General features: G+C 42.5%; 2 protein-coding genes across 2 annotated transcripts; both read left to right on the top strand.

Annotated features, from left to right (window-relative positions):
* The first annotated feature begins 111 nt into the window (after positions 1-111).
* LOC133481920 (keratin, type I cytoskeletal 18-like) lies at positions 112-5271 on the top strand. Its single transcript, XM_061781287.1, has 7 exons — positions 112-590; positions 2463-2545; positions 2895-3051; positions 3825-3989; positions 4073-4198; positions 4409-4629; positions 4719-5271. The coding sequence occupies exons 1-7, from the start codon at positions 189-191 to the stop codon at positions 4831-4833; spliced, it is 1269 nt and encodes a 422-aa protein (XP_061637271.1). The 5' UTR covers positions 112-188; the 3' UTR covers positions 4834-5271.
* Positions 5272-10989: 5718 nt separating this feature from the next.
* Positions 10990-15234, top strand: LOC133481917 (keratin, type I cytoskeletal 18-like). The gene is made up of 7 exons (XM_061781273.1): positions 10990-11437; positions 11996-12078; positions 12195-12351; positions 14194-14358; positions 14438-14563; positions 14656-14879; positions 15008-15234. The coding sequence occupies exons 1-7, from the start codon at positions 11069-11071 to the stop codon at positions 15132-15134; spliced, it is 1251 nt and encodes a 416-aa protein (XP_061637257.1). The 5' UTR covers positions 10990-11068; the 3' UTR covers positions 15135-15234.
* Positions 15235-25139: the final 9905 nt, after the last annotated feature.

Below are 25139 nucleotides of genomic sequence, written 5' to 3'. Positions count from 1 at the left end.
TGGTGCGGTTTAGGCCGGTGGAAAAGGAGGAGGTAACTGAGGGACGAGGGGGAGTGGTCTGATGGGCGGACCTGAGGGCCCAAAAGGTTTATATAGTTTAGCGGCTTCCCCTCTCTTTCTGCCTTGTGTCTGTGAGTTCCCAGTTCAGACAGCCCAGCCTGTGCCTCTGTCTCTAAGTCTCTCCAGCAATGATGCAAACCTCCAAGCAAACTACATACTCGGTACACACCTCGTCCGGTGGCAAAGGCTCTGTGTACAGGGCCCCCACCATCCACGGTGGGGCCGGGGGGAACCGTGTCAGCATCTCATCCAGCGTGCGCAGTGGACTGGGAGCGGGAATGGGCCAAGTAGCAGGGGGCTTCTCCAGCAGCATCCAGGTGAGCGGCAGCGGGAGCAACATCACGGGCAACGAGAAGTTCGCCATGCAGAACCTCAACGACCGCTTGGCCAACTACCTCGACACGGTCAGGAACCTGGAGCAGGCCAACCAGAAGCTGGAGATTAAGATCAAGGAGGCCATGGCCAAGAGCGGACCTGACTTCAGAGACTACAGCAAGTACCAGGCCATCCTGGATGACCTGAGAAGGAAGGTGAGGACGGATTTGGGTAATGTACTTTATGTCACTTATGCTAAAGCCATGTGGCAGGCTGGATGTTGTGGTGAGATCATAGGCGAAATGCATGAATGAAACCCAGAGCCAGACATTAACTGAGAAGAGTAGTGAGTGTTATTTTGCGAGAAAACCATCAGGTGTCAATGTTAATCATCAGCAGTGAATACCTAGCAGACAGAGTAGACTGGCCTCCTATGGGTCCGTGGCAAAGCCCCCCCAACCTCCTGTTCCTCTGTGGGCCAGGAACTGGGGGCTGGACCGGAAGCAGTATGGCGAAAGATCATGAAGGGTCAAAGAGGCCGGAAAACAAAGACAAACAGAACAAAAAGTCCCAAGGACCAAAAGCATCAGCTACATGATTTTAAATTATTTCTTTTAATTCATTGCATTGAGTAAAATTGTGTATCAAGTGATTTAGTGCTTTCAGAGTTGTTTGTTACACTCTGATAAAAAATACTTTCAGCACCAAATTTTAAAACGGAAATCAAGACATTGCACGATTATGAAAAAAGCTTCTACTTATTAAGAACATAAACATAAGAATATATACCCAGCAAAAGAACTGGATTATAAATCCCAATTTCATACCTTTGCTTTCCAACATTCCAGCTATTTCTTTTTAATTATTAATCCATCTAGAAAAAGCCTCACTGCGGCAAATGGAAATGGGATGGAAAACAATGGGCTCTTATGTATAGTATATACAGTATACTGTAGGGAGCAACACAAATAGCATTGGGTCAGGGTCATAGAAGTGTTACATTTATTCAATTCAAAGGCTATCACTTAACATACTGAAACCCTGTCACGAGAGGGCAGATGAGAATTATTATTAGATGGTCGTATTTAATCTACTATTCAGAGGATTGCATTTGTCAAAATAAGAGAAGATTCTCCATTTTTCTGTTGGTGGAATGCAAAAATTATTTAAATGCTTTGTTCCACTCTCATCTGAGAAAAAACAGACTCTAACGTCTGCAACAACCACGCCGCTTAAGTCAACGGCCCATTGCAAACACCCAGGCACGAGCATAAACACACGAACACACACCCTGACCTCGACTCCCACCTTCCCTATGCAAATCACGTGCCCCCATCCTGTTGGCTTATGTATCCTGTTTGTAAGCAGGCCTGACAGCAGTTGACTTCGTGGCAGTCTCTCATTGGCTCTTGGACTTTTTCACCTGGATGTCCTCCGCATTTATCTACTTTAGTCTTTTCAAAAGTAAACAGTACCAACCATGTTTCTGTTCAAATGTACACATACAGTCAGTAAGTCAAACGTCGCTCTCACTTTCACATTGGGACTAAACAAAACAATAGTTTTACTTTTTACCCAACAGAACTTTAGAAGTTGTGCATTTTGTTAAAACCCTAAAATGACTTTGAACACAAGGATATGCGATGCTAAAAAAAAAATCTTCATAGTGTATTATATTTAAATAACACACTATGAAGATGAATAATGCCTACGGTATTTTACTCACATGTTTATCTTAGCATAAAGATTTAGGATTAGCCTGTGGGAGTAGTAAAGCAAAACAACTAAATTCATTCAATTCAATATCCAAAATGTTAATGTACAAATGATGTTGGTCAAGAGCGGTTGGCTATTGGATAAATGTATTGCATTTAAGAAGAGCTAAATTGCTAATAGCGTTTTCTTATTGTTTTTATGCTCCCATTAAGCTAATATGTATGAACCAAAATATATATTACTTAAAGGCAGTCCCCATCCTTTTTGTCTTTGAAAGCCTTCCAGCATGAATGTCAACAGATAGCTTATTGTTTCACCCTATCATCGGTTTTCAATTTCAATAGCGTTCGTCTTTTGTAAACCTGTTGCAGGTGTTTGATGCCACCATGGACAATGCCCGCCTGATCCTCAGCATTGACAATGCTCGCCTGGCAGCCGATGACTTCAGAGTGAAGTAAGGCGCGTTTGTTTGCTGCAACAGAGAACCTGAAGGCAAACAGTTGTAGCAGAACCTGTTTGCTCAATGGCCCCAAGGATGAATACATCCCTGTCATGATCATTGTTGTTATGTAATGATAAATTGTCACTTTTACATCATCATTGCATTTGAGTCCTAAATTAAACAATATTAGAGGCAGATGGTTATTGTATGTTACCATAATACAAAATTAGTTTAATGTTAAATTATTACCAATTAATGTCAGGTGAAATGTTTTCAGATAAGCAAAGTAGGTCCAGTCTCTGAATTTGACCCATTTCATCGGAATCTTTCTCATACTGTATAACCAATATGTTATGATCAGATTCGAGTCAGAGCTGGCTATCCGCCAATCCGTGGAGGCCGATATTGTTGGTCTGAGGAAGGTGATTGATGACACTAATATGAGCCGTATGAACCTTGAGAGCGAGATCGAAACCCTGAAGGAGGAGCTCATTCACCTCAAGAAGAACCATGACAACGTGAGTACAACTACAAACATCCATTTTTGCCACAGATCTCTCCATATAAAACGGATATTTTTAGAAACATTGGACTACCCATTTTGCTAATTTCGTTCTTCTGGCAATACATTTCTTCTGATTTCTGATTGTCTAAAATGACATTGGAGTAGTAGACATTTTGACACAGTTAGACATAACCTTGAAATGTGTTTTCCAAATATATTTTGGGGAAAGAGAGATCTTTTGCAAGCCAAAGCGGAAATGAATATTGCCTTTAGAATAGTCGTGGACATACGTTTGCATGTTCTCCCCATACCTGCGTGGGTTTTCGCCGGGGACTCCGGTTTCCTCCCACATCCCAAAAACATGCAAGGTAGGTTAATTAGCAACTCTAAATTGCCCGTAGGTGTGAATGTGAGTGCAAATGGTTGTTTGTTTATCTGTGCCCTGTGGTTGGCTGGCGACCAGTTCAGGGTGTACACCGCCTCTCATCCAGAGTCAGTTTGGATAGGCTCCAGCACGCCCGCGACCCTAGTGAGGATAAGCGGTACAGAAAATGGATGGATGGATGGTAGCTAACATGATATGTGGGCTTTATTTTGATAAAGCAATACCGGTAATATTTTTCCACTGACAAAAGATCAAAGACAATAAATTCAGAAGCCTGAGATACTTTTACTAAACCCCTTACTTATTTACCTCAACAAGGCATGAGATTATGTTTGAACGATATCATGTTCTGGATGTGTTACATCATGTATTTACAGCAACTGTATTTCTGCTTCTTTCAGGAAGTACTACTGCTTCGTAGCCAGATCGCCCAGTCAGGAGTCCACGTAGATGTTGACGCTCCTAAAGGACAGGACCTCGCACAGATAATGGCAGAGATAAGGGCTAAGTATGAGAAGATGGCACAGAAGAACCAAGATGACCTGAAATCATGGCATGAATCTCAGGTAAATTATCTGAAAATAAATTACAAGTCGGCCGAGCCCACTGCATTTGGTTGAGCTAGCTTATGCACAAATCTTGATTTCAGATGACAGAAGTGCAGACCCAGGTCAGTGTGAACACAGAGGCCCTGAAGAGTTCCCAGACAGAGTTGAATGACCTACGTAGACAGCTTCAAACCTTGGAGATCGAGTTGGAGTCCCAAAGGAGCTTGGTGAGAAGCACTTACCCGACACACTTCACTGATCTAAACACAACGCTTATCTCAGCTCCCTGAAATGCACAACTCAGCACCCACACATGGACTTTGTTGGCATAAGCTTTACACACGGCTGACCCGTCGCTATGGTGCTGTCATCCGCCAGCTGGCTTTACTGTTTTCACGTGTTAACCCCTTTGCTTCGTATCCCTACCACTTTTGCAGAAAGCATCCCTGGAAGGCACGCTGAGGGACACAGAGATTCGCTACAACATGGAGATTGAATCCCTCAACAGCATCCTCCTGAGCCTGGAGGCTGAACTCACACAGCTTCGTAACAACATCCAGTTGCAAACCCAGGACTATGAAACCCTGCTCAACATGAAGATGAAGCTGGAGGCCGAAATTGCTACTTACAGACGGCTACTGGATGGAGGAGACTTCAAGTGTGTAGATTGCTTCGTCCAGAAAAATGGGAATTCGTCAGTAGGACCTTATATTTTATATTTTCCTGTTTTTTTTTCTCTCTTTTCAGGCTTCAGGATGCTCTGGAAGAGCAGAAATCAGTGAAGACCAAGGTCATGACAGTGACACAGACCCTGGTGGATGGCAAGGTTGTGTCCTCCAGCACAGAGACCAAGAACCTCTGAACAAGAGAGGCAGCCATAAAACATTTGCGGCAACAATAATAACAATAAACTCAATTTGGCCAAAACGGATCTTTTGTTCCAATTGGCTCATGGTTTCTTAGTTAAACAGTAACTAACGCTTAAACTCTAATACCACTGCAGTGATTAACTTCTTTAGTACAACTCTCCCCCCACAAGCTGACTGAATTGAAAACTGGACCAGAAGAAAACAATATCATCTATTATTTATTTCATCATAGACGTTCTGCTATTTATGTTTGTATGCTGGCCTGCAGATGTCTGCTCACATTATGAGGTGAGATGAGGGATGTTTTAAAAGAAAGTAATACAATGGCCATTTTATTACAAGTCATCACATTTCTAACATCCCTGGGTTTTCTATCTGTCCAGTTAACTCTGTCTGTCTGTTGACATATCAATAAATTTCATTCCAGGGTTTGTGGATCTGTTTTTTGTTTGTTTCCCCCCCCAACTCTATACCGCAGATTAATATAACTGAATACTAGGGCTGGGACTCTATTAAACAATTTAATTTCCCCGCTTAGCGGGACCAATAAAGAATTAGGAGAGAAGACAGAACATTTGTCAAGGAAGACACAGAGATTGTGGCTTTCACGAATCAGCAAAAATGTTTTCAATCATGCCAGATACCCAGTCTATATATTCATGTTTGTTCGGAAAACTTTGTTGAAGGTAAGCTTTAACGCTTCGCAGTGTTAGAAAACTGCTGGTCCTTCAGTTTTAATGCATCATACACACGTCTGTGGGGGGAGGGCAGGGTCGGGCTAGGGAGGACGCTCAGCCAGGTGTCCCGGCACTCCAGGGGCTCTCTGGCCCGCCATGCCTTTCTCATACGGATTTTTAATGCACTACATACCTTCGCACATACTTGGGGTGCTGTTTGGCATGGGTGGGATTGACTGTTGTGGGTCAGTATTGCCCTCTGACCGTCTCGCCTCACCCCCACCCAGTTTCTCCAATTTTAATGTACCATACACTGGGCGTGGAGGGCGGTGGTCCGGTGCCCGTGCCCGTCCCTTTGGAACTTTTTTTTTTTTTTTGTCCTGTTCGGCCAAATTAGATGAAGCAGACTGGAAAATCTGTATCCCTTTTATGCCGGAACAGTTTTACGGTGTCACAGTGGAGTTTTTAAACTTCCGCTGTGGTATTATAATTGAGGTTAATTGAGAATCAGACTTGATTAGTCGAACAGAACAAAGTTTCTAGACGGGAGAGAGAAACAAAGACAAAAGACAAAGCACTAATTGTAAACAGAATGAGAGAAGTAAATCATTACATTATCTACAACAATGAAACATTAAATATGAGTGTTGCATGGGGTTGTAGTGCTAGACCCTGTGAGGGAAGGACAGGACAAGATAGAACAGGGCAAGGACAAGAGAAGAAGCATGCAGGACAAGGGTCGTGAATCCGACTGTATAATTGAAGTGTGGTGGTATTAATTATGTGAATTATAAAAGTCTACAGGACGAGAGTATAAGTGAGGGAATACACAAGCAATTTGCATATCCATGAGTTATTTGTCACAGTAAGTGCGTGACCCCACACCCAGTGAAAGAGTCCTAGGGGTGTGTGTCTGCGGATACATGCAAGTGAATTGATACCGTTTTACATGCACAAAGACTGACAGAAGTGTCCTGTAATTGCTGTGGCCGCACCGCGGCGGCTGAGGACCCCACCCAATCAATCGAGGGGCGGGATCAGGCCCAGGGGTCCACCCGAGAGCAGCCCGGTGGACGGGACACGACCCACACTGAGAGACCCAGGGCGGTCGCAGCGCTTTGGTCGGGTTCGGGACCTCGCCGAGTCCTGGGCGTCCCCCTGGTTGGGTCCCCTGCTGAACGGGCTCGCTGACTTGCCCCACCCACCCAACCGCTTGTGGGTAAGGGGGGCTCACCCTTCCTCGATGTGCCGGCTCAGCAACTCCGTACACTAGTTGACTAACATGCATTTGATATGGTGTTCATTCACTAATAAGTTTGATAGATAAACTATAGGCTTTAATTACTTGTGCTGGGATCACTAACAACAACAAAGGTTATACTAACATATCAACTCATGTTCTTACCACTCATCAGTAGCAGTGCCTTGCTCATTTTCCCACATCCTGTCCTGCCCTTTTCCTGTCCTCTCTTGGTTAGTTATTACATGTCCTCACCGGGTTCCCCCCCCCCCAATCTACGAATGACTTGTGTTCAAAGGCATACAGATCCACCATTCTGCATGGCCATGCAGCCGAAAAGGACAGGTTAAAAAAAAGAAAGAAAGAATGAAAATGCATGTTGCATACTACATACAGCACATATCCCCATTTTCAGTGTTTACATTTAAGTTCAGTACTCTTCAGTAACATAAAATATATATCTTATATATATCACGGTCAATTGTGACTGTGGTGTTGTTGCTATGGTGATGCACTGATTAAACATACATATTGTTCAATAAATACAGGTACACATCAGAAATGTTAGATTCTTTGATTACCGGCAGCCGACACTCACTGTGCTCACTGCTATCGAGCCTTGGGGCTCATGTTGGACAAACTCACTACTGTTTTCGCTAAAGCAAGCTAAACTGTCAGCTATGCTGCGTCAACAAGTGAAAGAGTCTTGGTTTTATTTCCATATGTCTACACAAGGGATGGGCAAATTACCGTGTTGAAGGTATACTGCTGTTTTGAAAAATTATATATTTTGTGCTTTACGGAGACTTGGCTTTGTGAGGCTGTACCCGATGGCGCCGTCATGGTTCCTGGCTTCCATCTTCACCGTGCAGACCGCAACATGGAATCATCAGGGAAAACAAAAGGCGGCGGGATATGCTTCTATATCAAAGAAAAATGGTGTACGGACATCACGGAGCTCAGCACACACTGCAGCCCGCATTTGGAGTCACTGTTTTTGAACTGTAAGCCAGTCCACTCGCCTCGTGAGTTCACATCATTCATTCTCGCTGGTGTCTACATTCCGCCTCAAGCTAACACGAACGCCGCACTGCTAATGCTCGCCGAACAAGTAAACGGAATTGAAAAAAAACAACCGGACTCACCTCTCATTATTCTCGGGGACTTTAACAAAGCTAAACTCGACCACGAACTCCCTAAATACAAGCAGCACATCAACTGTCCTACCAGGGAAAATAACATTTTAGACCACTGCTATACTACGCTAAATAACGCATACCGTGCCATACCTCGTGCAGCCCTGGGGTCGTCTGATCACTGCTTAAGTCACTTAATACCGACATACAGGCAAGAACTTAAATGTGTGAAGACTACAGTGAAAAATTGGACCAATGAAGCAAAGATGGAACTTCAAAGCTGTTTAGACAGCACAGACTGGAGTTTCTTTGAAAATTCAGCTGGCAGCCTGGATGAATATACGGACACTGTCACATCCTATATCAGTTTCTGTGAAGAGGTGTGTGTACCAACAAAGTCATTGCGCACATTCAACAACAACAAGCCGTGGTTCACTGCCAAACTTAAGCAACTTTGCTAAGCTAAGGAAGGTGCATATCAGAGCGGGGACAGCGCCCTGTATAATCGAGCTAGAAACCAGCTGACTAAAGAAATTAACATTGGAAAGAGGAACTATACAGCAAAGTTGGAAAAAAAATTTAGCGACTCTAAATCAGTCTGGCATGCATTCCAATCGCTGACCAATTACAAGCGACGATCCCCCCAAGCTGAGAACAATAGCACACTAGCCATCGACTTGCATACCTTCTACTGCAGACTTGAAAAGGACACGCTCAAGACTGTAGAGATGATCATGGACTTTATGAGGCATCCTTCGCCACAGCTGCCCGTCACGCTGTCCAGCTGTCTTGTGTCAACCGTCAAGTTCCTGGGAATTACAGTCTCTCAGGACCTGCAGTGGGCGATCAACATCAACTCCGTCCTCAAAAAGGCCCAGCAGAGCATGTACTTCCTGCGGCTTCTGAGAAAGCACGGCCTGCCTGTCATCGAATCAGTCCTGCGTTCTTCCATCACAGTCTGGTTTGGTGCTCCCACAAAAAAGGACAAACTCCGACTGCAACGGACAATCAAAACTGCTGAAAAGATTGTCGGCATTACCAGATAACTAGCAACCCTTTATTGCTCAGTGACTGTTTTTGTCAATGTCTTTATGTCTCAAAAGTGTTCTCTGTCAATTGACTGTCTGTTGTCGTACTAGAGCGGCTCCAACTACCGGAGACAAATTCCTTGTGTGTTTTTTGGACATACTAGGCAAATAAAGATGATTCTGATTCTGATAAAAATAAAAGCATCCAATGGGAAAAAAATTTATGATTATTTACCCCAATTTTTTAAAATAATATATCTTAGCACTGTAATTGGAATACCGTCACACCATGATATTTCGCCAGAGGGGTCGAAGGTCACGGGCATTCAATGTTGGTTTTCGGCCATGCCGCTTACATACAGTGATTTCTCCAGATTCTCTGAACCTTTTGATGATATTATGGACCGTAGTTGATGAAATCCCTAAATTCCTTGCAATTGTACGTTGAGGAACATTGTCCTTAAACTGTTCGACTGTTTTCTACCACACTTGTTCACAAAGAGGTGAACCTCGCCCCATCTTTGCTTGTGAATGACTGAGCAATTCAGGGAAGCTCCTTTTATACCCAATCATGGCACCCACCTGTTCCCAATTAGCCTGTTCACCTGTGGGATGTTCCAAACAGTTGTTTGGTGAGTATTCCTCAACTTTCTCAGTCTTTTTTGCCACCCTTTCCCAGCTTTTTGGGAACGTGTTGCAGCCATAAAATTCAACGTTAATGATTATTTGCTAAAACCAATAACTTATCAGTTTGAACATTAAATATCTTGTCTTTGTAGTGTATTCAATTAAATATAGGTTGAACATGATTTGCAAATCATTGTATTCTCCATCCATTCATTTTCTGAGCCGCTTCTCCTCACTAGGGTCGCGGGCGTGGTGGAGCCTATCCCAGCTATTATCGGGCAGGAGGTGGGGTACACCCTGAACTGGTTGCCAACCAATTCATTGTATTCTGTTTTTATTTATGTTTAACACATCTTCCCAACTTCATTGGAATTGGGGTTGCAGATTCCGACCTGACTTTCAGTAGTCATCCATCCATCCATCCATTTTCTTTACCGCTTATCCTCATTTCAGTAGACATATCTAATTAATTACTAAAACAGCCTTCTACCAGCTGAAGAACATATCCAGAGTGAAAGCTTGCATGTGCAAAGCAGACCAGGAGAAGCTCATCCATGCTGTTATCTCAAGTAGGCTTGACTATTCTAATTCTCTTCTGACTAGACTCCCCCAAAAGAGCATTAAATACCTGCAGAATGCTGCAGCCCAGGTTCTGACCAGAACACAGAGGTCAGAACAAATTACTCCAATTCTAAAATCTCTGATAGCTACAGACTCAGGTCAAATAATGGAACACAGAGTCCAATGCAAACACGGTGAAGCAGCTTTTAGCTGCAATGCTGCTCACAAATGGAATGAGTTTAAATTTATTGTCTTTGTTTTTTAATGTTTCAAGCCGTCTTTTATTTTCTTTGTCTTTATTTTTTAATGCTTTTCATTATGTAAAGTACATTGTGTTACCTTGTTTAGCAAATGTGCTATATCAATAAATTACATTTGCTTTGCTTTGCTAGTGATAATAAGTAACTCGGAATTGCACCAGATAACCACTGATGGGAAAGAAGGTTCTGAAGTCCTTATACAGTATAGTGTGGAAGAGCGGATGTCAAAGTGTGTCACTGGGCGCCGTTGTAGCCATGGCCCCAAAAACAAAAATTAAGAACAGAAATGGTAAAAAACAGTTTCATGCCACATCTCTCCAGTTCAGTAGTATAGTTGACAGACTTCGCACGTTGTCAGCAATTATCTTCAAATGTGTAATGTGTTTAGAAAAATAAATCTCTAAATTGTGTGATTGTCATCATGGATATCACACATACAGTTTAGTTAGTCAACACAATCAGTGTGAAAATGTCGGCACACCTTCATGTCTTTGACAGTCTGCATCATTGTGGTTGTTGCTCGGACAAAGTCTGCACAAAATGATTAAAGGTGAAAATGCAATATAGATTGGAGAGGAGTGGCAAGAGGGAATATTGGCTTCCACAATGATATATAAGACTCCAGCACTCTCCTATCGCTTTACTCTCTGCGGCCAAACATTTCTACCACGTACGCTTCTGCTCAGTCAACAATTGGCCATGGAGCCCCTGATTATAAAACGGAACCACAAAATTTTCTATGCCCCCACTGTGTACGGCGGGGCAGGTGGCCGTGGGACCCAGATCTCTACTTCCACCTCTGGCTCACAGGTTGGCAGCAGGTACAGCAGTGGGTATGACTACCAGTCCTCAGGGTTCAATTACGGAACCCTGGCCATCGAGAATGAGAAGTTTGCCCTGCAGCAGCTGAACGACCGCCTGGCCAGCTACATGGAGACCGTGAGGAGTCTGGAGAAGGCCAACAGCAAACTGGAGTTCAAAATCAGAGAGACCATCGAGAAAAGAGGCCCACTGGAGAGGAGGGACTACAGCAAATACAATGCTATCATTGCAGATCTGAGAGCGAAGGTGAGCAAATTTAGCATTGCTATGCTATGCCATGCAGCTTCCATTGGACCAATTCTCAATGCACCATCCACAATCGCTCATGACTGACCGGTGAACAGTCTAAGGTGTAGTCTACATAAATAAACTGGGGTTAGGTTCCAGCCCCTACAGTGACACAGAACAGGATACTTGGAATAGAAAATGGAGAAGTAAATTGAGTCATTCTTTTCATTTTGAAGTTTTTAGCTTGAGCTCAAAGTATAGCAAAATTTGCAACGTAGAGTTATACCTTACAGCCGTCCGTGGAGCTTATATCATAAATGTTCCCTCATAATGTCTGTATATCTTTCCTCTTTTCTTATCTATGATTTCACAAATGTCTACCTCCTAAGATCTCCAGATCTTTATCTTTATGTGGAGCTGATAGACACCATAAACAAGACAACCCATTTTTCTTTTCATGAGTTATTCCATGGGACCCAAGGTTGTTTTAAATTGAACATCATAATCTAACAATGTACAAAATCCTTAGCATTTCATCACATTGAAATGAATGAAAGAATCCACCCTTTGTTTCAGATTTTTGATAGGCTTAAGGGTAACATGCAAGTTGCTATCTCCCTTGACAACACCCGCTTGGCCTCAGATGACTTCAGGATCAAGTGAGTTTTTGAGCTCTGTAAACAAGAGGGTTCCCATTTGGAGTGTTGAGGCTAAAATGTCTTCTGTCTCTTGTATCTCTTTCTATCTGTCTATCTGTCTCTGTCTCTCTCAACAGGATGGAGTACGAGCTATCCATGCGTCAGACAGCGGAGGCTGATGTTGCAAGACTTCGAAAGCATCTGGATGACACCAACGTGATCCGTCTGTACTTGGAGAGCGACATTGAATCGTTGAAAGAAGAGTTAATCACCCTTAAAAGGAACCAAAAGATTGTGAGGGAGCGCCAAGAGCAGAGCATTACAATTAATCCACACAATTCAACCACCCAAACATCAGTGTAAAAAAAAAATTTATATACTATTATATGCTGTCCAGCAATGTCTGACACTTGGATACAGTGCTCCATTTAACGTGAGGACACACAGGACATTAATACACAGAAGTAGGAATAAAGATCATCCGTTACCATACGTTCTATTTAAGAGGAATGATTCAAATTTGCTCTTAAGCAGTGAGAGAGTGTCAGCCTTCCAGACCAAATCAGGGAGCTGGCTCCATAGGACAGGCGCCTGATAACCGAAGGTTATAACTCCTGTTCTATTTTTACATATTCTGGGGACCATAAGTAAATTTGAGTTTTGGGAGCAATGCGCTGTAGTAGGTTGGTAGGACACCAAGAGTTGTTAAAGTTATAATGGTGCTTGATCTTTTAGTGCTTTATAGGTCAGCAAATTTGATTCTAAATTTGATAGGAAGCCATTGTGGTGAGGCCAACACTGGGGCGATATCATCTTTTCTGCAACATTTTGGAACATTTGGAGAGTCTTTAACGACCTGCTGGAGCAGCCTGCAAGGCGAGAATTACAGTAATTAAGCTTAGAGGTCATGAATGCATGTACTAGTTTTTCAGCATTGGCTAATGGCAAGAAATTTTTGATTTTTTTTTTATGTTACCAAATGAAAAAATGCTGTCCTTGATACTTTTTGTATGTGAGTGTTAAATGATAAATCCTGGTCATAGGTGATACGGAGGTCAGTCACTGTGCTGCTTGGGGCGAGCCAAAGGAATCTAAAGATCATATCACTAGCAACTTTGCCTCTGAGGTCATGGGAGCCAAGGACATTTACTTCACTTTTATCAGAGCTCAATAGTGGGAAATTATCGGTCATCCATCTCTTGATTTCTTTGAAGCATGCCTGAAGATTGGTTAACTGATTAGTTACCGCAGGTTTCAAAGATAGATAGTGTTGTGTGTCATCAGTATAGTGGTGGAAGTTGACAGAGTTGACAAGGAAAGCATGTAGAGAGTATTCGTCTACATACGGACGCCTGCGGGACGCCACGACTAAGACCAAGTTTTATATGCATTGTTTATTAATTCATTCATCTTCCGTTACGCTTATCCTCACAAGGGTCGCAGGCGTGCTGGAGCCTATCCCAGCTATCTCTGGGCGAGAAGCGGGGTACACCTTGAACTGGTTGCCAGCCAATCGCAGGGCACATATAAACAAACAACCATTTGCACTCACAGTCATACCTACGGACAATTTTAGAGTCTTCAATTAACTTAGCCTGCATGTTTTTGGGATGTGGGAGGAAACCGGACTACGCGGAGAAAACCCACCCAGGCACGGGGAGAACATGCAAACTCCGCACAGGTGGGGCCGGGATTTGAACCCCGGCCCTCAGAACTGTGAGGGAGATGTGCTAACCAGTCGTCCATCGTGCCGCCGCATTGTTTATTATTATATTATTTATATTTTCAAACTATCTCTCTCTCTCTCTCTCTAACCCTCCCTCTCTTTCAGTCACGCTCTTACTCACTGTTGCTCTCCTTTTTTAGTCTCTAACCCAACTGGTCGAGGCACACGGCCACCCGACAATGAGTCTTGGGTCTGCTTGAAGTTTCTTCCCAAGTGTTTTTTTTTCTTGCTTCTGTTGAGTGAGGAGTGTCGTCTTAACCCTTCTCCACGTGTAAAGTGCCCGAGACAACTTCTGTCTTGATTTGGTGCTACACAAATAAAATTGAATTAAATTGAAATATGCATTTGACTGATTACACGGGATAGGCTTTGCTCTGGAAATCACTCCCTGTTCATTTCCCTTTTAAAAGGAAGTTGCTGAATGCCGTGCCAAGATCACTCACGTTGGAGTCCATGTGGACGTTGATGCCCCCAAAGGCCAGGACTTAGCTTGGATCATGGAGGAGATGAGAGCTAAGTACGAGAAGCTCATACTGAAGAATGAGGAGGAGGTCAAAGCATGGCACGAGTCCCAGGTACTCAGAATGATTAGTTTGAGAGACTTTGCAGAGTGCTATTGGTATGAACTCTCTCTATCATCAATATTGTGCACAGATCACAGAGGTGCAGGTTCAAGTAACTGAGCAGAACACAGTCCTGAAAGAAGCCACAATGGTACTGACAGAAACTAAGAGGAAGTATCAGACATTGGAGATTGAACGGCACTCGGCACTGAGCCTGGTAACTTTTGTCTCAACTTTATATCACGATAAAGCATCTGGATGATAGCAACATAATTGATGAATCAAATAACCCGACCTTTTTTCAATCAGTTACAGGCCCTGAAGGCCACACTTCAGGAGATCGAAATGGGCTACAACATGGAGATGAAAAATTACAATGTGATCATTCTGAGGCTACAGGAGGAGCTCACTCAGATCCGTACTGAGATCCAGCAAAAGAGAAGAGATTATGAAAACCTCCTCAACATCAAGATCAAACTAGAGGCTGAGATTGCGGAGTACAGGCGGCTGCTTGAGGGAGAGAAAGATTTGAAGTGAGTTGGAGCAAGTATAGCAAGAACCTTCAAAACATCATTATAGCTCAGAAAATAGTCAAACCCAGGAAGCATTTGCATGATTCATTGACAGCTAAAATAGACTTCAATGTTGTTTATTTCTCCAGACTTGAGGATGCCCTCAATAAGAAGATGGTCGAGACCAAGGTGGTGACGGTCACTCAAACGCTGGTGGATGGCAAAGTGGTGTCTGAGAGTAAGGACATCAAAACCGGTTTGGTGGTGGATCCCTAAAAACTGAAAGCATAAACAAAAATCCACCCATATTAAGATGTACTATCATGCCTATGTATGATTTGGGAGTGAATTAAAGGATCTAAATATTTTCAAATAACTCTAGGCTAAGTATTTCCAAGACTTATCAGGGTGATATGAGGGGCCTCACAATGTCAAACATCTCTCAATACGAAGAGCCCTTGCATCCTCTGACCAATTTGCAAACATCCACACGAAGCATAGGAAAACAGTCACAGACGCTTCCTGTCTGGCTTCCTGCCAACATCCTCCCGAGTCGGTACTGAATGAAGTAAATTCTTTCTGCTTCTGAAAAATTTACACTCTGACCTGCAGTATTTCAGACATGGGCACAAGGCCATATTCCCATGCCTTGTCCATCCAATCCATGTTTGTCTGTATACATATTGGTTCTGCCTGTTATTTGACACATACACTAACCACTTTTGGAATATCATGTATAATTGTGTTATAGAACAACAGACGTTGGTAGTTTGCGGCAAACTACAAAGCATCTTCAGGGCAAACCAGACTGAATGAAATTCAATCACTCATACTTCATAATTCCCCATATTAAGTCGGACCAAAAAAAAAACAACAACTTTATGAGCTTTGAGTGAACATCAACCCCAGGGGTCGGGAACCTATGGTTCGCGAGCCACAAGTGGCTCTTTTGGGGACTGCATCTGGCTCACAGATCGATCTTCACTGAAAATTATTAACATGATAAATATGGAATAATTCCACTGATATTTTTAAGTAAAACATTACAAAAATCACGGTGTGAAAAATAACATTCAGAATATAAAACATTGACAATTTAATCCATCCATCCATTTTCTACCACAATGCGGGTGCCAGCTAATGACAGCTGTCCATCTGAGTACAGTAGGGTCAAACTCTATTTTCATTGGATAATGCAGTAGCCTACCCGGGTAGTTGTGGCCGATGGATAGACTTATTTCGGTGTGTTCTGATTGTGCATGTTGGGGAAATAGCGAAAAGAAGAAGAGAAAACTAAATTGTAATCTGAAACAGCTGGGACCAGATGCACCGTATAGTCTATTGACTCAATGATCATTTCCTCTGAGAGGATAATAATATTGATTATTGTCCCTGTCTAAGAGAGGTGTTGATTTATGCTAATGGAAATTTTGTATAGCCACCGTCATTTACCGACAGACCCTTCAAATTACAGCTTATCTGAAAGAAGCTGGGCAGACTAACTAGGGATGGAGAGAGGGAATTCCAGAGAAGAGGAATAGGGGGTGGGGGGGTGGGACTAAACACATTAAGGAGATAGATGGGTAGATAAGGAGCAAACTAAAAGGACCCAAGGGAATAACCACTGCATGCCAGTAATTCTTCAGCAGGCCCCATAAAGAACGGGTTGAACAATACCTCAGTACCCAACTAGAGAGCGGGGAAAAGGATTTATCACGCCTCAAACCAGGAGGAGAGGCCTGCCATCACCAGGAGGGTCAGCCCCTAGGTTGCCTTACTTGCATTACATCCTCAGCATGCTAAGATACCTGCTTGACATTGTGGGGAGGCAATATTTAGACAAGGTTATGAGCGGTCTGCTTGGTCTGATGGTTGAGTGAAATCTCCTTTAGCACTGATGATGGGGTTGATATCTATGGCTAGTTGGTTTGTGTATGTCAAGAGGAATGTACCACAATTACACAACACTGTGTGTAACCTCAGGTAAAGTATTTAATGGCACCTAAGCACCTCCAGAGACAGAACTTTAATAAGAGCGGAAATTGACATCATATAGCGGGGTAACTGAAATGTACCACATTTTTTTCAGTTGGGTCCACTGTGGCCAGATGGACGGAAGGAAGGAATTGTATTGACCAGTACAATAACCACATCGTTGAAAGGTTCTGTACTACAGTGGGACCGCTGAAGTCGAACGCCTCAGAGTCAAAAATTGTCTGTCGTTCAGAATTTAAGCAGAAGTCGCACAAAGCTTCAAGCTCCAGATTTCAAATTTAGAGCTTTTCTTGTTTTTATTAAGTAGCTAAAAGACAGTTAAAGGTCATTTCATGTCAGTGTTGCATGCATATTGCATCACTTTCAGTGTAAGTTACTTCTTAGTTGTTTTTTTGACAGACTTTTTAATGCTACCATTAAAGCCGCTTTGTAAGAGGTTATCACTGGCTGTGGGTACTTTAGATAAACAGTTTAAAATAGACTTCAGGAGTTCCCCTTGTGCAGAACTCTCTTCAGGCTGTGACAGGCCCGAGTCCAACTGTGTAAAGTGCTGCTGTTTCATCTCTGCCTCCTTTTTCTGCAGTAAAACCGTTAATGGGCTTAGCCTAGACACTCTCCCTACTCTCGCTGTCAGACAACACACATCATCTTTCCTTCTGGCTCGCACACCTGCTGGGTGCGCGTCATAGAGTCAGTCATCCGATTCATTGAGTCTCCTCCCTTGTGAGGAATAGGAGGAGGAGGAAGAGGAGGAGGAGTGAGGGGATGGCGGATGTGTTGCACAGACGGAAGGGTAGTAGGACAAAATAAAGTCAAAGTAAACAAATTGGAGCAATGATGAGGCCACTTTAAACTCACTAAAAGAATTTAGTGAAGCGTTTTTATTTCGCACAATTAATGAGCTGTGTTTGATAAGTCCAACAGACTACTTACAGGAAGTGTTTTGCAATCAGAAACCAAACCATGAGCTCATCCTTGACAAACACAAGGTCAATAACTTAACAGTCACAACAAAGAGGGGACCTACTCATGTGACTATATCAGACTGCATATAAATGGTGAAACACATTTGAAAACGTGTTTTCCTATAGGAAAAGTTAAGTTACTTTTATGCATTGGCGTCACTGAGGTTTAGTGGTTCATTTGCCTGACTGCAGGCAGTGTGGGTTCAGTTCCCACTCGGCGATGGTGTGAATGTGAATGTATAACTTTGCCTGTCTCTATATATTCCCTGCGATTGACCAGCGACCAGTCCAGGGTGTAGTCTGCCTTTTGCCAGCAGCGATATGCTCCAGCAGTCTGTGGCGCTGAACAGGAGAAAGGATATGTAAAATGGATGCACATTGTTGGCAAACAATGCCAAAACAAAAATGATAATAATCCTGATAGGTCTACTTCCCATTGAACATTCATATATAACAAAATCACAGAATCATACTTTACCTGCATTTTTTAAAAGGAATTAAAATGGAGTGCTCATCTGAATAAGGGTAAAATAAGGCACTGAAGGTGACTGCGCTGTTGTTCTACCAGTAAACTAGCTTTGGCCATAGATTAAAATGAGAAGCAATCAAATGGAATGGCTTATTACCGTAAAGCATGCACTATGCAAGGCATTGCATTACTGATTGTTTTACTACTGTAATGCATTTTTTTGCAGATGCACTTCCCGCAGGCCAAGGCACATGCAAATGTCACAAGTTAACCATTGTTAACAGTGAAACCAAGTCAAACAATCAGTCTTAAACTATAGGTCATGCTTTTCTAAATACCAATTGTTCTGTAAAAAAAAAAATCTTCGCATTTTGATGCTTAGTGAACTGAGCTTGTACTGTATAAGCATACATTGTCTTTGTCCATGCACATACACATCATGCATATAAAGACATGCATGTAAGGACGGTGCGCAAAACAAAAGAAAATGTTAATTTTACTGTATTGTAGATAGAGTAACATCAGGCTTCAGCTGTGTTTGTGTTAATGTTGAAACCACACCCTTTTTCATCACTTGCCTTGGTGCTGTAATGCTGCCAATGTTGACACCAACAAATGAAAAGAGTGTTTCTTAAATGTCTCACTAACTTGAATACTACCGGTACATTTTTACGGGGAAAATGCAATATTTTCAATAAAATAATGATAAATAAGATCCCCACCTATCTGGGACTGGAGTCAGTGCAAACACACAAACAAGGGAGGGCAAAGGATGGACAGAAAGCAGATGAATTCTGAAAGTAATATCATGAGATGAGAGAGATCGGGGGCGAGTGAGGGCAGTGACGTAAATGAGGCAAAGGGCAGCTTAAGTAAGAACAGAACTAGGCAATGTGCCACCACCCAAACCCTTTCATTTTCATTTCCCAGGCATGTTGGGTGGGGGAAGGAAAGAGCTCGGAATCCAAGAACTCGCCTGAAGCGCTGAATCGGCTAAACTTGACACGGGTGACTCATGTCTGGTTTCCGAGGAAACTAAGCCCACCCCAAAAAAGTTGTGGCCAGAAAGTGGCAAGCCGAAAAAAGTCAGAAGATTACGATCTCTCCTCCGCTAAAAATACAGCAATAATGAGTCCAAGATTAAGCAAATATACAATTTACGATGGAGTGCACAAAGGTCATTTATGTCTCTTCAGTCATTAACTGTGACACTCTTTAAATGAATGACGAACACATAACAGAGCAGAGTAAATGATTAAATCTTAAAAGCTCTACACCAACCTAATCTAACATCTTCCTTTTATCTTCCTTTTAATGATATAGATTCCAAAATATTTTATCATGGTCCTCTAACCTCTATCTAATATAATAGCCAGGCTTTTGTCTTTGCATGTCATGACTAAACAAAAGGACAGGATATCTGGCTTCCATCGTGGAATGTTGTTGTTAAGCACCTGTGCCCACAAAACGTCTACTGGAGGCTTTTCAACCAGTCAAGGAAGAATTAAATGTGCGCATAGTCTATTCAAAACATAGAAATATATTTTGGTCTCTTTCCTTTTTTTAAACAATGGAAATAAACAAGCACTATAAAATGTATCTTCACAACAATATGGAACTTATGTGGCAATGATGTAATGACATCGCCTCAAAAACTCAAATGTCATTCCCATAGGGCCAACAGTCACTAAGGGGCATTCATTTTGCATTGGATTAGGAAATTGGATTGGCTTTTGATGCTGATGTGTGTATTTTGTTTCATTTACAATGGAACCTCCAAATTGGAATGCCCTGAAACAATTTGGAATTGGGTCAGAATAGTCCGAAAAAACTAAAACTAACGTCGCGTGGGACCTCGCCATAGCTCACAAGACTTATTTCACATAACTTCCAGCTCAGTGCACATCTAAAGGACTTTAGGACTCTTCTAAACTATTAACTTTATGGCAATGGAGTTTGTTTGTGTTTTTGTTATGTCCACAGAATGGTACCAGTGATGGCAAAGATATAAATTGTGATGATGAGCACAGAACCGAAAATGCAACCTATACCCACGTAAGACAGCCACAAAATAAACACTGTCCTGGCTGCTCAGTACAAAACGGATAGAGCAATACCAAGTGGATAATAATAATAATAATAATAATAATAATAATGTGAAGAGACTCACCTGTGTCACAAGACATTAAAGATAATGCAATAGCAAGTGCACAATAAGTTTTATAATACAATGGTTAGCTTATTTTTACACTTGTATGGCAGATGGATAAATCCTACTCCTGGTTGTAGTGCATTTTAAATTCATAAAATAAACTGGATTCTTATCCACCAAAGTGGCGATATCGTGCAAAGCTGTTTTCCATGCCTCTAAATATAGACCGTGTTTGGGAAATTCACTTTTTGACAAGAGGAATTCCATCACAGGAAGGGAGTGACTGCTGTTAAATTGCTCCAAATTTTGGTGTGACCCTCTGTCCAAACAGCAACTGTTCCAGGAAGGTGACTCATAAACACACACAGTTCAAAGGCAAAAACATATCTAATTTTCCTACTGTATGAGAGCAAAACGGTTCTGTAACACAACCTCAACAAATTTGTGTCCAAGTGAACTACATAGAGTGAGAAATGGGGTGGGACTATGGAAGCAAAAGTCCTTGGGGGTCTCTAAATTATGGCAGAAAAAAACAGGCGAAGGGAGACTGCTGGGAGATGCCAGCCTGCTTCCTAGGCGATGACAAGGTGCCTTTGCGTGATGTGTCAACCCCCTCCCCCCCAAAATCTTTGGTTGCTCATTCGTGTGCAGCTTGAGACCAAACCATTTTAAAAGCGAAACATTACCTCTATCAAGAACAGACAAGTTGAGGTAAAAGGCTATGTCTTGATGTGTTGGTTTCAGTTAGTTCGTTTATCAATCACTAAGTCCATTCACGCGTTAGTTTGGCTGAGGAAGGTAAACATTGCTGATTTTTTTTTCACCTACTAACTGTATAGTCTGTTTGTATTGTGACCAAGTGGGGCAGTGGATGGATATATGAAAATGGATGGATAAATATATGCCTATACATTTTATATGTTATTGATTTAAGTTTTTTGTACTACCAATACATAATGTAATATATGAGAGAAAAGTAACAGCTCATACGATACCCTGTATTTAAATGCATGAGTTGCCAGACAGGAAGAGCTATTATAAATTATTTTCTACAGTGAAGTGTTGTACAGGACGTACTTCTGGATCTCAGTGAGTCCAAAAGGAAAACATTCTTTTCCCTCATCGGATTTTCTCTGTGTGAAGCATGTAATGAAGCATTACCGACCAAAGAATGATGTTGTATTCAAGGGCCGGTTATTAGCACTTCACTCCCTCTAGCGTTTGATGTCCACCGTGGCTGTACAGAGAAATTATATACAGGGAAATATATATCATTAACATATCACGTCGTGGGAGTGAAGATGACTCCACTGTTAAGGAATTTAATTTCAATCACCAGGATCAGAATGTACTTCCATGGTCTGCGTGCCGATGGAGTGTTGCCAGAGGTCGGTCAAGCAGCAGCAATGTAGCTTCAAGTCTGGCTGATTTATTTGGCTTCTGATCACAGTGACATGACCAAAAAAGGCCTTTAGGCCACATGTTGCTACTGGGAAGCCTGTTTTTATTTCTTATCGTCAAACTGTTGCAAAAAGCCACTTTAGGGTCACTGCTGGTTGCTTGGAAAATGCTGTGACGGAATAAAGAGAAGGATAAGGCGAGGCTCAACACATATGACCTTTGAAAGTGAGCAGAATGATGAGAGCTCTCTTGTTTGTGTGATGATTAACCAATTAATCTTCTCACACAGCTATGCAGGAAGCACTGTAAAATGGGTTAATTGTATTAGTGCTTGCAAACATTCAAAAACCTTGACATGAAAGTGAGAGCAGATAAAGAAGTGGAGGAGTCACAGTACGTGCTACAAGTGAGGTGTAGTGCCGCAAACAGGCACTGATTATTTCCACCGGTCAACGTCCTCGCTGAGCCGACTGAGCAAACAAGTCCTTCGTACGATGAGGAGCAGTTTCGGGAAGAGGGTGATGAAGTCAAACAGGGTAAAAGGAAGAGGCTGTTCCAGAGAATACTTTTGGTCTTTGCCAAAAAAGCTGAGCGCTTACATAAGCATGCTAATGGTCCTTCTTTGGTCTTTAGGGTCAACCTCTCAGGGCAGAAAAGGCTGAGTCTATGTAAGGGAGATTCCCTATGAGCTCAGTGTGAAGGCATCTTTTGTTTTGTTTATATTTGTTCCGGCCATGCCATGTTGTCTTCTGACTTCTTCACCTAATCTGGTTTGTCTTTTGGGAATTGCCACTCCCCCGCCCCCCCGCCCCCCCCCCCCTACAACCCCCAGCCCTCCTCTACACCCCCCATATTCTGCACTGATGTCACTTTAGTTACAGACAAGTCTTCCTTATATGAATAGAGAGGAGAGCCCCACGCAGTGGTGCGTCATCCAAGCAATACCCTCAAATTTAGGTTGCTTCTGGTGCAAAATATCATCTACATTACATGTGAAACATGGCAGTTTATCTCTCTGGTCTGTTAAACAGCTGCGCACTGTCCCATCCACTTTAAGTCTTCAAGACAACAGATGTGATTGCAAAATAAAGAAAGGAAATGAAGACATGTTGGCTATGTTTTCACTCGTGTGGAAAGCTGCGCCTCTCCTGAATTAGACTGCTCAATATACTGCAAGAGTAATAACGTCATGAAAAGTGCTGATTTTTGTCATGTCGCTGTATATCAATTCAGGATCCAATCATATGTTCACATTCATCCAGTTTACATGCATGCATGTTTTTGGGCATTCCACTAGCTACACATGTCCACAGTGCGTTAACGGAGTATGCAGCTGCCATAAGGCAGACAAGTTTCTGAAAAACAGTCCATATTGAACACATCATAAAAAAAAATTCGTATGATTTTATACTTCCTACATTTTTTTTAAAATAATTTCTGGGCAGGCAGCACGGTAGACAACTGGTTAGTTAGCACATCGGCCTCACGGTCCTCAAATCCAGCCCCGCCTGTGTGGAGTTTGCATGTTCTCCCTGTGCCTGCGTGGGTTTTCTCCAGGTACTACGGTTGCCTCCCACATCCCAAAAACATGCGTGGTAGGTTGATTGAAGACTCTAAATTGCCCGTAGGTGTGAATGTGAGTTCGAATGGTTGTTTGTTTATACAGTATGTGCGCTGTGATTGGCTGGCGACCAGTTCGGGTGTACCCAGCCTCTCGGCCTAAGATAGCTGGAACAGGCTCCAGCACGCCCGTGACCCTAGTGAGGATGAGCGGTACAGAAAATGGATGGATGGATGGATGGATGGATGGATGGATTATAGCTTTGTGAGCGGTCATGTAAATACTCACATGGTCGGGCCGGCCGTGCGCTGTCTGGGTTGGGTTGTTATGTTGAATGTTTTTTTAATAAAATTTTACAGAAACACCACTCAATTTATTATCACATGTAATACTTCGCAACTACAACTGACTTTGGTACGGGCAGCGTGGGTTCAGTTCCCACTCAGTGACGGTGTGAATGTGAGTGCAAATAGTTGTCTGTGTCTATATGTGCCCTGCGACTGACTGGCGACCAGTTCAGGATGTAGTCCGCCTTTTGCCAGAAGTCAGCTGGCATAGGCTCCAGCGCCCCGTGACCCTAACCAGGATGAACGGTGTTGAAAATGGACGGATGGATTTGTTTAAAGCTAACATACAGAGAGCCTCACCCAATCTCGATAGGCCAACCCACCCAAAGAACACGACTACATCACGTCGGGCCAGCCTTCAGCTGAGGTCACCGTCAACTCTAAACAGAGCAGAACAAGTAAATCCAACTTTGGTGTTAGAAAATCAGACTGCATTACACACACCTGTCTATAGAAGAATAGTAGTAGTGACTGAGAGAAACAAGAATGTTTGAGAACTGTTTCCAAAATCATGTTCATCCCTGCAGCTTCATCCCATGACCTCACAGTATTGAGACCATAATCTCCAAAATCCTTTTGCGTGTGTGCGTGAGTGTGTGCACGTGCGTGTGTGTGTGCGTGTTCAAGTGACATAAGCCAAGAAAACTACGGTTTTATTACAGACTTCTTACCGACTTGATCTTTTCTATTTGCTCAGAGATTATGTTTAAGGTAGTCAACAATGTTTGTTATTACATGCAAGAATGTTTGGATAATGCGAATACAATGGTTTGGGAAATTCCACCTCCCTACCCTTTTTTATTTTATTTTATGCAGAAGATGAACCGAACGGAGTTGGACTGCTGGAAGATCTCATGTGTGCCGTTTGCCTGCCAAGAAAAAAATGTGAAAGACCAACAAAGTTGGAGGCAAAAATCACAGCAGAAAGGAGTGTGAGCGTACTGTGATAAGAGCTGATTCAATGGTGGCAGCTGTTCATTAGAGTGATTTGCTGTGCTCTCGCTTGAACTGCTTCATTCGCAGCCTAATGAAAAGGCAAACAAATAGCAGCTCTGTAGGAAATATACTAGAAATTGTCAGAGGGAGGGCAACTACCGCTACGTCACACACTATGCAAAAAATATGTATTCATTAGTAAGTTAGATGGTAAACTGGACATTGCTTTTTGTTCCTCAACGCTGTGAAATATACATACTCTAGCCTTTTCTTCTCACCTGTTTCCTCTCTTTGTATTATCATGAAATAGCTACAGCGGTCAGGGTAATCCAATTCTTGACAATCATTTGTGGTTCATCCAAATAATAAGTGGTGCCTCAAAATGTTATTTCCCAATAAGAACACCAGAGGTCACATTTTTTCCATTGCAGCGAGTCAATCGGGGTCAATCGCCA

Source organism: Phyllopteryx taeniolatus, chromosome 1 (genome assembly GCF_024500385.1).
Source record: "Phyllopteryx taeniolatus isolate TA_2022b chromosome 1, UOR_Ptae_1.2, whole genome shotgun sequence".
In the NCBI taxonomy this organism is placed as follows: Eukaryota; Metazoa; Chordata; class Actinopteri; order Syngnathiformes; family Syngnathidae; genus Phyllopteryx; species Phyllopteryx taeniolatus.
The sequence above is the reverse complement of the archived record's forward strand: the minus strand, read 5'-3'. Positions and strand labels throughout refer to the sequence as shown.

Excerpts from the sequence above, each read along its gene's own strand:
- LOC133481920 (XM_061781287.1), top strand. The coding sequence starts at position 189 with ATGATGCAAACCTCCAAGCAAACTACATACTCGGTACACACCTCGTCC. Across the intron at positions 4,199-4,408 it reads TGGAGTCCCAAAGGAGCTTG|AAAGCATCCCTGGAAGGCAC; the intron begins GTGAGAAGCACT and ends CCACTTTTGCAG. Across the intron at positions 4,630-4,718 it reads CTGGATGGAGGAGACTTCAA|GCTTCAGGATGCTCTGGAAG; the intron begins GTGTGTAGATTG and ends CTCTCTTTTCAG.
- LOC133481917 (XM_061781273.1), top strand. The coding sequence starts at position 11,069 with ATGGAGCCCCTGATTATAAAACGGAACCACAAAATTTTCTATGCCCCC. Across the intron at positions 12,079-12,194 it reads TCAGATGACTTCAGGATCAA|GATGGAGTACGAGCTATCCA; the intron begins GTGAGTTTTTGA and ends CTCTCTCAACAG. Across the intron at positions 14,880-15,007 it reads GAGGGAGAGAAAGATTTGAA|ACTTGAGGATGCCCTCAATA; the intron begins GTGAGTTGGAGC and ends TTATTTCTCCAG.